Raw genomic sequence first — 14,157 nt, forward strand, 5'->3', positions numbered from 1 at the left:
TATAATATATATATGTGTGTGTGTGTGTGTGTGTGTGTGTGTGTGTGTGTGTTTACTAATATCTATTAAAAATTGAAATATTAACGGTTTATTAAGCATATGAAGTTTACATTCATTATAAAAAGAATAAAATTAATATTAGTAATATTATTTTTTTACGTATGCGCACGTGCATATGTGTATTGCATTTCATACTCTATAATATATAATCGAATTACATATTGCAGTATTGGATAAATATTATTATCAGAAGTAAATATGAAATTTAATTGAATTAAATTAATATGAAAACTTCACTTACGTCATAAAATTCATTATTGGTTTTAAAAAATTTTAATTTTCTAAAAATATAGTTGTATACTAAAAATTCGAAGGTTAGTAATTTACAATTTATAACATCTTTTTATTTGAAAACAATGTCGGACAAAAAATACCTGTTTCTATGTTAATAATACAAGCTTTGCGGTATATCACACAAGGCTATACAATATAATACGCTATAAAAATATGATGAATTTGCAAAATGAATGTAAATGGCCTGAAGAATATAAAGTAAGTGCGAGTGATAGTATAAATGACCACAGCTGTCGCTATCAGATCGAAGACTGTCAAGCATAAAGATTTGAAAAACTAGACGTTGTCCTTATAAGGGCTTTCCTTAAGCATAGCAAGTCTTGCATACATCCTGATGCGTCACCATCCGCGCAAGACCCTCGTAAAATTATACAGGCCAGGGGCTCGATGGGTAGGGGATGATCCTCCCAGTTCTCGACGATATGCGACGATCTCTTATTTTGTCAAGGGCCAAGAGGGCGAGGGAAATCTTCTTTTTTTTCAACCGATCGCACGTGCGCCCACAAGATTTAAAAGTGCGAATAATATTTTTCAGACAAGTGTGAAAAATGAATAGAAGGCTTGTGGATGTTAAGCAGCCATGTGTGTAAAAATGGCCTACGTCACTACATTTTGATGGAATGTCTTGAATAAATGAGGATAAGAAGGTTGTGTTATGCTGTGATAAGAATGCTTGCGAAAATGTTCCGGAAGTCGGTACCTGTCAACACTGGTTTTACTATTAAAAAATATTTTATTTTAACTCGGATAATTTGAACGCCCTTTTTTAAATTTTATTGTCGTCCTGTCGCCATAAACCACGAAAGTAGTATTTCTCATGTAATTAAAGTCATCTTTTATTCTAAACAAAATTAATACTGTCTATAGTTTTGTTTTAGACAATTTTTCAATTATGCACCTACTAAATTTACAAATTATTTTCACTTAATTTTTTTATTAATAACATGACTAAAAAGTACAATATTTTATAATATACCAGTAAATTATAAGTAAAAAACTTGTGTAATTGTTTCTTCGTCAGACATCTGTAGGGCAAACTATTTTCTTGGCTGAAAATGATACTTCTATTTGAAAACTCATATTTTAAAATCTCAACACTTCCTCTGCAATTTTCAGGGTTAAATTTATTAATATAATTATGTAATCGTAATTTATATATTGCTAACTGTTATCTACGTTTTTATTTACGATTTCGATGATTAAACAGTTTCGCCGACTCAAAAATTATTCTCACTCTGTAAGGGAGTAAAGAATGAGATGGCGTTAGGTACTACTAACAAGCGTCGAAAATACCTCAAAAATAAAATCTGGAAGTGCATTCAAGATGAAAGAAGCGTAAAAGAGAGATAACCTTATAAAAAAAGTTAGTAAACGTATATGTATCACTGACTCGATGCCTTTGACGTTGTATGAACAAAAAGTTCCATTACACAAAGTAAAGATAAAAGGAGTATGTTTTATCTGATGTTTGTTGGTATGTTTTCTGTGTGGCTTAGAAGAATGGAGGAATGATTGTCGTATAAAGATTTTCAAAATTTACACAAAACAATATCGTACCGTTACAGCAATTTTCCTTCGTATGCTTCAAATTCAGCTTTTTTATCATAAAAAGACTGGATTCATTACTCAAAAAACCACTTTGCATTATACAACTTTTTCGAAAAAGTCATAATTGTCTCAAATTTCTATGTAAAAATAAATATAATATACTCGTTACTTTGAATCGTCAAAATTCATTTTTCCAATTTTTTTATCGTAATTGGTAACATTTATAGCTACAGAATATTACTTTCATATATTTCATTACTATAAATGCAAGAAAATTATATTTTCAATTGGATTATTATTTTCTCTTTAATATAATTAAACACATTTTTTTTATAATATTCCTTATAATTGAATAAGAAATAAATTTAAATTAATAATAATGAAATGTAAACAATTTTTATTGCTATTAAGTAATGTATAAATCACATTTTATAATGAAAAATTATTGTATTTATAGTTCTTTACGACTTTCAAGTCTTAAAAGTCTATTTATTCTGCTACATTCACTTTATATAAGATTATAATTTAATGTTTACCAAAAGCTCTACAGGATATCTTAAATATCTTGAATGTTTATTAAAAAAAATTATTTTGTGAATGCTCTTAAACATAAGAAATTATAATATTGTATAATTTCATTACATATAATTATGTAAAACATTAAATAGTATTTGAATGAATATTTGTTTTTGTAATGTTTCCCCTTACTATTTGGAATGGACATATATATATATAGCCGTATTTGAAATTTGAAATTTCATTTACGAATATGTAGTACAAGGTTTTTGATTAAAAAATTTGTATTATTTTGAAACATGTAATTTCATTAAAATTCATATATTTTTTAAAGTAATAAATAAAAATATATATTAATCCAAATGTATTTTGCAAAGTATAGAATCGCGTGACATGGAAAAAGTTTATTTTTATATAAAATAGCATAATCAAATTTTTAAACCTTCAATAGCAAGGTTTTGATAATCTTCCAATAGGGATAATTATTGACTTAACTATGATCATATAAATAAACTAGGAAAAAAATTGCAATGATGTAATAAATTTTCCTAAATCTTTGCAATGTTCATTTATGCAGTAGAATAATATAAATAGTTCATTAATAATAAGTATAAAATAATGCATTGTTTTTACTATTTGAATTTCTAAAGGCAATTTTTCTTCTTCATTAAGATCTGGTTGAGAAAGAAATTTTAATATCTGTGGCCTTATTATCATCATTCACACTCCAATGCTTATAAAAGCGAACGAAGCAATGTAAATTGTCGAAGAATAAATCCAAACGAATTTTGTACACTTCTCTTTCAGAACTTTATCGAAGCAAAATACTCCCTTGCCGAAAATCATAAATCTCATAAACCGAATGAAGTAAGTGAGCACATCCGCGTTGAGCGAGTTGAGCCGAAATTGCGGAGTCACGCGTGCGAGGAACTTGAAGAAGGGAAAGCCAAACTATTACTCACAGTGCAAAGAGTCTCCTAACCGAGACTTAAAGTTGTTGCTTCCTGTCCTCATACTTCGCGAGAGCCTAAATCAACCAGTTTCCCCGTTTTTGGCGCTTGCAGAATTACCGTCGCATTTCGCTTATCGCAGAAATTCTAACGCAATCAGGTATTTGGTAAGTAGCTTGTGAATCGTGTAGTCGCTGGAAAATCGCGACGATCGGGGATTAGGATCTTTTGAGCTTTAGAATGCCGTAGATTTGAATGTCGGAAGGACCTTTAAATGAGAAAGCCGTTGGATTCTTTCTCCGTCAAATACATCTGTTCTTCATTTTTATTTTTATGCATGATTTTGAAGCGACACCTTTGTCTACGATGCCAAATTATTTTTACCATTAAAAATTTCTACAAATTGTATACATATTTTATGATTACTTTAGAATCAAATTCCAAGCAAAACACGTTTGATAAATTTACTCTGATGATATTATAACTCTACTAAACTAAGCTTACAATTGTTACTATTTATTTAGAGTCTCTAATATTATTTTGATATATTAACTTTCTTAATGTAAAGTATTCCAGACAATAAATAATAATTTGAAACTAAATCTTATAAGTTCTTTAATATAATTTATCGTTGCTTTAAATTGAAATAATTATAATACAATGAATTTTCACCTTTCGACAGTGTATAAATCTACATAATAATATTTCTATTTTTCAAAAAATAATGTTTAAATACTTTTTAAAGTAATTTAATTAAATTAATGCGATGAAATTCGATAGAGTTAACTTAGCTTTGCTTTTAAAGGCCAATATTGTTAAGCTATTTACATACTTAATAAATGTTAAGTAATTCACTAAATACCGATAAACTGTAAATTAAATTTGCATAAAAATTTTAATATTTTATGAAACACAATTAGCTCAGTTATATGTAGTATAACAATAGTGGTTAATATTTTTCGCTTTAGTAGTACTACTTAAATAATAATCGAGTAAATAATTTATACAGATTTTAGCATTTATAGGCTTTGAATAAATTAACGTAAAAATGTATTTACCGATATTTTATATCCGAGCATCATTTCCAAGTTGAGAAGTACCTGAAAAAAATAAGAAAACTTTTTAGATATTCTACAGATATTTAAATACTATTAGGAATAAAAATAATATTAAAAGTTCCGTAAAAAGGTATGTTTTTTTTTTTTTAATCTATATGTCATAATCATATTATTTGTAAATTTTTGAAAATTTCAGAGAAATTACTTTATTTTAAAATATTTACTATTACTAAGATGAAGTAATTATAATTTTAATCGAATACTAAGTAAGGTTCATGTATCGCTGAATTTGCAATTTCTATTCTTGATAATAAAATTCAAATAAATTATAACTACAAAATGTTTTAATTTTAATTATTTATCATATTATACATAACTGTTACATACATACAATTATTTACTACAACAAATAGAGCATTTTCATTATAGATTCGTAAATATGTAATAAAATATATTGGACGGACTTCTAACTCAGTTTCATTTTTTAATATAAATATTATATGTAATGGAAAATGCAAGAAAATTGCATTCACTATGGTATCAAATCAATGATTGATCCGGTATGTTACATAAACATTAAGGAAATGAAGAAGCAAAACGTGAAATGTTCAGGTGCAAAAAATTGAAATCTGAAGAAATAGTAAAAAAATCGGCAGATAATGTGCGAAGAAGAAATATATGAAAATGATAAATAAAAAAAAAACAGAAAATTTGATAAATGATCGATTAGAAAATGATAGAGGTACGTAGACATGATGCTTAGAAGACAATAAATTCATTTAAATGAAAAAACTTCGAAAAATTAAATTGAAAAAAATTGTGGTTTTTCCAGTTCATTTTTTTAATAAATTTTTTTTTTTATGTAAAGTAATTATATAAACATTTAAATGGAATTAAATTTAGTTAAGATTATTTAAATAAAATACGTGTCTTTTTTCTAATGAATATTATTAATTAAATGTAGATCTTGATATAAAGAAATAGTATAGCTGTTACGATCCACTGAAATAACGAAGAGTTTATAATAATTATAATTACTAATATTCTTATAAGTATTTTCATTCATGAAATTTACATTTGATTGTACGATTACACAGTCATCTCATTCATCCTATGAAATACTAATAATAATATAATGCCATTCCGAACTTATAATTTTATCTTTTATTATAATTCGGATAATCACAAAGTTTTTAAATAATTATATTTCATTCATTTAAAGTACAGTAAATCCTAGCTAATAGTAAACTGTATAATAAATTGAAATATAATTCTTTCAAAATGATATATTCTCAAAGTAAATGATTTCAATTCAAGACAAGTGATATATATATATATATATATATATATTATAAACATAGTGTTATATATAAACACAATATATGATAAAAATATTGTCACTAAAAATTACTTCTAGTCATAGAGAGAAATTAGAAGTTATTTAATTGCATAAAAACTCAATTTGCATTAAACTATAATTATTATCGAATACTGTAATTCAATGCTTCAATTTCTTTGGCTTCATTATTTTTTATTTTTATACGATAGAATTAGGTGATACGGGGAGAGCGGCATGAATTTTCCTTCCCCGAAAGCAATCGACAAAGAATTTAAGATTGTGAGTTAGTTTCGAATGCTGATATCGCGTTGGCCTTTACACAAGTGAAAATGATCATTCCACTCGAATGATGAAATTTTTATAGGAAATAGAGAAGGAACAAAAGGCGAGTAATCAGAGAAAGAGCAAACGACTTTCTCTCGTTTACCCATCCAACATCAAAGCAATGGAACCAAACAATTGATTCGACGACACAAAAACTCCTGCTTGCTTCCACCGCAGAAATAAAAAGCCAGAAATATTACCATCGTACGGGCGTCCAAACCCTCGTAGAATCCAAGCTAGCAGCGCAGCTTCCCTCCCCCCTCCGCCACCACCAATTAAATTGTAACGCGTCCGCACTTTGCAGCGACGCCCCATTAGGCGAGCAATCAGCAACGCGATATCGCGAAATTTCACCTTCGACCTTTTCAGCGCGCGAAATGCCCACCTCCCTGAACCTTGCCGTAATTGCTCTGTACCAGGGCGCAGTCCATTCGATTAATCCGTAGAGGGTCGCTGCCTGGAGGCTCTTGTTATTGCTTTTGTGTTGGCTCCTTGTTGGTGCGCGGGATCGCGCCTCGATGAAGTCGTTGATCCTTGAGCATCGCCTCGACGTAACTGGCTTCGTTGCACCATAGACGTCGGTTCTTAGTTTTTCTTTTTGTTTAACGTTTTTTACTTACTTTCTTCTGTCGAACCCGGTTTTTCTTTTTAGGGGAGCATTGGGATTCATTTTTAACTTTGTCGAAACGTAGCTAAGGAAGTGCTACAGCCTTATCGATGGTAGCGAGAAAAATTCGTATTTTCCTCACTTTAGGATTGCTTTGTGCTAGTGATAAGTATAAAGACTCGTGCTATATTAATCTGGCGTAATTCAAATTAAGAAAAATATTTTAAATATATATATATACATACATAGAGAGAGAGAGAGAGAGAGAGAGTAAAGTTCATAGAATGAACATTAGATATAAGTTGAGAGATATGGGACGGAGATGGTGCTTTTAGCTGTTAAATATCTAATAATCTGTAGGATAAACGTAATTAACTTTTGTACTGCATAAATACTACAATTTATGCAACTTTTCATACTCATTTTCCTAAATGATTTATTAAAATCTTCTATCTCTTCATTATTCTATTTAATTGATGGTATTGAAAAAATATTTCAAAACTATTCCAAGAAAAGAGAAAATCGTGTAATACTAAAATTCGTGGATAATTAAGTAAGCTTTAAGTACAATAAAACAACGATTTAATAGGTTTAATTCTATAATTTAATGAAAGTACAAACACAAAATGTTCAAATTTATAAGTTATATCAATCTTATCGATTTATATTTATTTCTATCATACACTTATCGCACAAAGTAAATACTCATTATTCAAAACTTTTCATCATTAATTTCTTACGTACACAGCAAAAAATATTGTAAAATATTGTTAATGAAATTCCATTATCAGTATATCGTTATTGTCTATTTTTAAAAATTCAATGGGAAAATTATTCTTCGAAAATTCTTTGAATTATTGGTTTTGTTACTTTATTTTTAGAAATCAATTATCTTCAGTTTTCCTAATAATTTCAGGACTGCAATAGCTCTTTTATTTTTGCGTTTCCGACTAATACGAAATAACAGAAAAATAAAATTTCTTACATTTTAATATAATAATAACCGATTGTTTTAATGTTGGACTTTCTAAATGTGACATTATTACTCTATATAACAATTAGCATATAATCACTAGAATAAATTTCAAAATAGCATTATTAATATGCATTGTACCAATCAGTGTACATGTGAATTTATATATTTATATTATTATATTGTCCCCCGACTGAATTCGTTCGTATGCTCATAAATCAGTTTTCTCGAACATATATATATATATATATAATGGAATCGTTAGCTGAAAATGAATATGTAAAAGGTATTAATTATTAATTGATTAATCATTATTAATAAGCGTATTTGATCATCTGTGTTACATGAAAGAAATTCTGTTTTTTATTCTAATTTAAAATATATGACATTATTTCAATTTAAAGGACTTGCAACTAGGAAATTAACTCTATTGAATTATCGAATTACGAAAAATTCGACTCTACATCACTAAAAATAAATTCCTTACCAAACTTATTCCATATAATTTTATAAATTCATTATTATAATTATGTATTAAACTTCCTTTTCCTTCTTTTTCATCTTCTGCTTCTTCTTCTTCTTCTTCTTCAAAAAAAAAAAAAAAAGAGTAAAAAAGTAAAGGCATTTTAGCATTGTACTAAATAAAAACGACTGTAATAATAAAGGTTTTTAAGCTTTAAATCTACAATATTATCATTCAAAATTAACATTAAAAATTCGACAAATAAAATTGAAAATAAAAATACATATCGTATCAATTAGAATTATTTTTGATAACTATCGGATGATCTAAAAAATGAAATGTTAATGTAGCATAAGAAATCAAGGAATATTGAATTAATATTCGCTTTATTAACTTTCATGCATCGAATGAAAAGTCCACGAGCGATTTTGAAATCGTTCTGAAAACGCTTATAGAGCGATGCTTGCAAAATGCTAATAACTGCCTTAAATCTCGTTGATTTGCCTCTAGTGACTTGATTAAACGAACTCTATTACTTACAAGATAATTCTAAAGTCTCAAAGAAAAGGAGTTCCAACGGATTATTCGCTCCTCGTCGCTCGCAAAATATTTGAACAACGCGCGAAAATGATTAACTTGTCCCGGACGAAGCGTTAGGGCAGATCTTGTACGCGCAACTTCGGAGCCGACGAATCGCGCGACAAAACAAAAGCCCGAGAGAAAATGCGGTCGAGGAGAGAGTTCGTAAGAGGAAGGAAGCGCCTGCAAGAAGTTAGGCTGTTACAAGTGTCCTTATTGCTTTAACTACGACTCGCTCCGGTCTCGGTAAGCGAAAACTTGCGAATTTCATTTCGGAGCGAAATGGAAAGTACTGCTCTGCGAATAAATAGAGCTCAACTTTTGACTCCCTTTTATTTTCGCGGCAGGATCTGCCTACGACCTGTCCATATGAACGATAGTTTAGAAGATGCAAAAAGGGAATAGCTTCTTGTCCTTCAGCTTCGATTGTGTACTCCGCTAATGGATTGAGACCATTGTTCCAGTACCATTGGGCGACGAAGTTCATTGAATTTATCTTTATTTACAAGTGGGTAATTTCGTAACGCCTGCACTTACAAGCGCTTTTCAAAGGTAAATCCTTAAGATTGTGTAAATTATATTGCAAGCACTTGTATTTCTATAAAATGGTTTTTCACTAATTTAATTTCTTTAAATGCATTATTCGGTACGGGCGGCAGTTTTAGCTTTGGGAGAAAAAACATGTAAGGGTAAGGATTTTCCCTTCAAATTAAAGGATTTTAAAATAGCATCTTTTTTTTCATTTTATACTTTATTATATATTTCTAAACGCTAAGGAAGAAATACGTTAGAATACTGATATATGTGTTATACAAAGTCCTTCGTCAAATCCATCGGATAGCAAATTCAGGGGATTATAATCGTTTAAAATCCTCATTAAATCATTGTTTAAGTTGAAATAAAAATATCATATAATATTATTGATTATTAAACTTTACAATAATAATACAGATGAAAATATATTAGTGGCAAAATAAAATACTTTATATTAAAGTAGTAAATTATCGTAAATATATATGTTATCGTGCAATAAATAATTTATAATTAGTTTAAAACAGCATTGTTTTAAATTAGTTTATGTTGATTCTATAATATTTAAGTAAATTAATGAAACTCGGCAATATAAACAAAAATATATTATAGCAATAGAGATGGAAGTATAAGTAACGGTCATTATAAGCCAATAAACACTAGTATTTGGATTCCAATGTATCTACATATCTATTGGAATTAATTAAATAATACTTGATAAAGTCTTCGAACAACCTTAAATATGTTTAAAATAAAAGGAGAATTGGTATATTCGACAATTACAATAATATATATTAATATAATTCGTAATTATATAGTTTTTTTTATTTTGAATTTTAAATTTTAATAGATATTATTTCCAACTTTATATTTTTAAGTAAATTTATAACTATCTGTGCAAGATTGGCTAACTTTAAAAATTCAAAGTGATCATATAGTCATTTTCACAATAGATTTATATATTATTGGCAGAGATAGCGGAGATAATTTTCAAATTATTTTCATACAACTGCTATACTCTATATAAAAAACATATATTTTCTACATGTTATGGAAAATCAGCCGGATCCTATGTTTTCTATATAATTTACCTCCTTAGTTTTCTTAAACTCGTAATGTATTATCCGAAATATATTCAAATTGATATTTAATATATTTTTATAACTATAATATATGTGGCATAATTCTTATTGCGAAATCGAGAATTCTATACCTTAGGAATAAACATAATGATAATGCAAAAAATAGTGTTATAACTATTATTATATAGTAACAGTATTAAGATTGTAAATATTTATATCACATTTTAATAAGTTTTATAATAATCATTTAATTATAAATGTCGACAATAAGTTTTTGTTGAACAAAAAATTTTCATTGAACTGTCATATATATTGTAAAAATAAATGCCTAATGTAAATTGCATATTATTTTTTAAAATAATGTTTTCATTAATGGTTATTAGATTTCTTTTTTGTTCTGTTTTGAAAATCATCTATTTTAGATTACATTAAAAAAAAAAACTATATTTTCAATAATTTAAAAAAATTTCGACGTTCGATTCAATTAGTTTAACATACTGTTAGTATAAGTCATTGTATAAACATTGTTAAATATTACAATGTATTCATAAATATATATGATGCAAAAGTATTTTTTTGCATATTTTCATATCCGCTAATTATTCTTTTTCAAGGCTCGTATATTTTTCTCTTTTCTATTTGTCAAATACAAATAAAATTTTCGATGTTTAACTTTCTTATGCAAATATTTTAAGTATATAGTGAAAAAATAATATTTAAATTCATTGAAAAGTGGGTAATAATTTATGCAAATAGTAATCAATTAAAATATGGTAAAGAAGCGTGTGGTGAAAAAGATACTAAAACTTGTACATAATTACGAAGAATTTTTTATTATATTGGATGCGCATTATTTCTATAGTTCCATCTTTAAATATTTAATGAGACATACTAAGATTATTATTTCAGAATTATAGCTGTTTAATTTATGTATAAATGTCCTTTATTGTGATATTGACAGTATTGTATAAAATCAATAGATTTCTAAAAATATTTTATATTGTTTCTATAAATTAAATGCCATATTGTATCATTTAAATGAATGTTAGTAAATCATTTGTCAAAATTTTCTTATAGAAAATATAAAGCAAAACATATACTTGCGCATCAAGAACATTCAATACAATTATATAACTTAGCTTCAATTATTTCTGTTGTAATAAATAAATAATATTTGTTAAAAATTTAAAAAATTATATTATAAAAACAAAATGAGAACAAATAAATTTGTAAATTAAAATAAATATTTAATTTAGAGTAATTTCAATATAGAATAAAAGTAGTATGTTTTGTATTAAATTAATATTGCATAAAAACTATTTATTTGTAGTTTATGAATTTTTTACAACTAATTATGAAATGACTTTTTTTTCTAAATAATTTATTATATATATATATTAATTTTCGCCATGTTATATTGATCGTTAGATTATATATACTTGAATAATTCCTGTTAAGCCACTAAATACATTTCCTCGATTACATCTTACATCATCGATTACAATCCAATAGACTACATCCCAAGAATAAAATTATAAAAAATTAAAATCTCTTTGTATCTTATGGTGAAAATTAATCCGAGGAGGAAATGGTTGAAAATTGTCGTAGAAGTGCTGGATGAGAGGCTGAACTAAGTAAAAAGCATGAACACGGGTTTAGTTGAATGGTTTGCGTGACTAGGAATAGTAGATATTGAGCAATTAAACAGTCGTCAGCATAATTCCTTATCGGAATCATTCTTTTAAGTACCTGCAGTTAATTTTGGGAATTGTACTTATTTATCGTCAGCTTAGGTTAACTTTTTTAAAAGATATTTATGTTCTCGGCATTTTTTTCTAATTGTTAAATAAATATATATCAGATGGAATACGTAAAGTAGCATATTACATATTAATAAAAGTATTTTACAATTTTTTATGAAAAAATGCTGCTTTGGAGTTGTTCATTGCTCCAATATCGGTAATGGTGAACATGTTTGTTATTAGATATGTCGATATAATATATAATTAATTAATAAAAATATTTGTATTCTCTTTAGTAATTAATATTAATTGTAACAAAATGAAAATTACAAGTTTTTTATGGCTTTTATGACTGCATAATTAATCTATTTGAGTCGAAATCATAAGAAATAAAAAATTCTTACAATATTATAAGCTATGTATATACAACAATAAAGCAAAGAATAAGAAACAATAGTTAAATAATAATAATAATTATTATAATGATTATTCAGCAGTAGTTGTACAGTTGATTGGCCTTTTAAAATTTTATAATCGATATTATTTTACAATAGTTTAGAAACAGTTTAATTTTTTATTGAAAGCATACATGGAGAATTAAACTCAGTTTTCGCATAAAAAATGAAAAGAAAAATTATATTTTAAATTCTAAAAGTGCAATGACGTGCTTCGCCTCTTGAAAATTTGGAAAATGCTCGTGCACCATTGGTTTTGCACTCCATAGAGCGAACGCGTATCGGAAAGGCAAAACAATATACCTATATAAAGGTGAAAAAAAAGAAAAAAAATGAAGAAGAAGAAGAAGTAGAAGAAAAAAAAAATTAAAAGGAAATGAAAAAGGAATGAAAAGGCAAAATGCATCTAGACGGTATACGCGAAACAAAAAAAGAAAACAGCCGAGGGATTAGATGAGAATGAGAATGGGGTAGAGAGGTGGTTATTTTTCGTGGGAGGAGAAAACCCTTCCGTGATATCCTTTCGCGTGGACTAGGGGCTTCCCTCGATTAATTACCTGCATTCTCGATGTAGAGGAGATAAAGAGAGCACGCGGAGTCGTTAGTAGCGCCGAGTAAAATTTCGGTAAAATTTATAACGGGCCTTTATTACTAAGGAATTTCAATTTGCATTTTTACGGGCCCGTTTTCGCTTTTTCTTTTATTACGTACGTAGTGCCAACATTTGCACATCGTCAGTTATACTTTTTATATAAACCTCATTGTGAAATTACGCTTGCCGCAAATATGCTCTCGACCTTCACAATGATTCTGCTTTATAGTCCTTACCCAAACAACAATATTATGAATCTTTTCTTCCATCCATATCTTTTAATGAAATTCCGTTCATCAGCGTATCTTTAATTTTAATTTTCAAACGTTCAAAATTAGTTGATATATATATATATATATAAATATTAAATTAATGTAATTACATGTTTATGTAAATATCGGGCAATTATTATCCATTCAAATTCATCTAAATTATCACAATGTACACATTATTATATAATTAAAATTATCTTCAAAATTATTATCGATTTACCTATTAATAAACTTATTTATATTTACGTATAATATCAGTGTGCTTGTTACTCTATTACTTTCATTTAAAGAAACTTTACACTTTCTACTAATTATATTAGAAGTTTATACGCGTTATGGTTAAGCTTGCATACATAACTCATATGATGACATTAATAAATAACACATAAAATTAATCAATATTGTTAAAAATAGTTAATTTTATTTTAAAACTATTTATTAATATTTTCCGCGTTAATGGAAATTCTAATTTTCATGACAATTTTTAGTTTATTAAAAAAAATGAAATATTATCTATTGACACGAATAACTCAATACAATTCATTGCCTTATTAATAAATTGTACAATCATTTGTTCAAACGAATTAAAAAGTATTTAAATTGCCTTCAAAAACGTTTTGGATGTCATTGATTAGAAATATATTGTATATTGTTGTTCGGGATTCAAACAATTTTCAAGACCGCCGATTGTCCGTATCGCCAGTCTTTTTAGATCTCAGATTTCTGTAAACACTTTGGACGAAAATTTTGGCATACTTGTTATGTTTTTATT

General features: G+C 27.2%; 1 protein-coding gene across 1 annotated transcript in view; it reads right to left on the reverse strand.

Moving 5' to 3' along the window:
• Positions 1–14,157, reverse strand: part of Fstl5 (follistatin-like 5) — a 326,084-nt gene that overhangs the window by 190,231 nt on the left and 121,696 nt on the right. The window contains exon 2 of the mRNA XM_011501504.1: positions 4,427–4,468. Coding sequence (XP_011499806.1) covers positions 4,427–4,450 — 24 coding nt within the window. The 5' untranslated portion in view covers positions 4,451–4,468. The remainder of the gene's footprint in view (positions 1–4,426; positions 4,469–14,157) is intronic.

Source organism: Ceratosolen solmsi, unplaced genomic scaffold, assembly GCF_000503995.2.
Source record: "Ceratosolen solmsi marchali unplaced genomic scaffold, CerSol_1.0 scaffold28, whole genome shotgun sequence".
NCBI classification, from domain to species: Eukaryota; Metazoa; Arthropoda; class Insecta; order Hymenoptera; family Agaonidae; genus Ceratosolen; species Ceratosolen solmsi.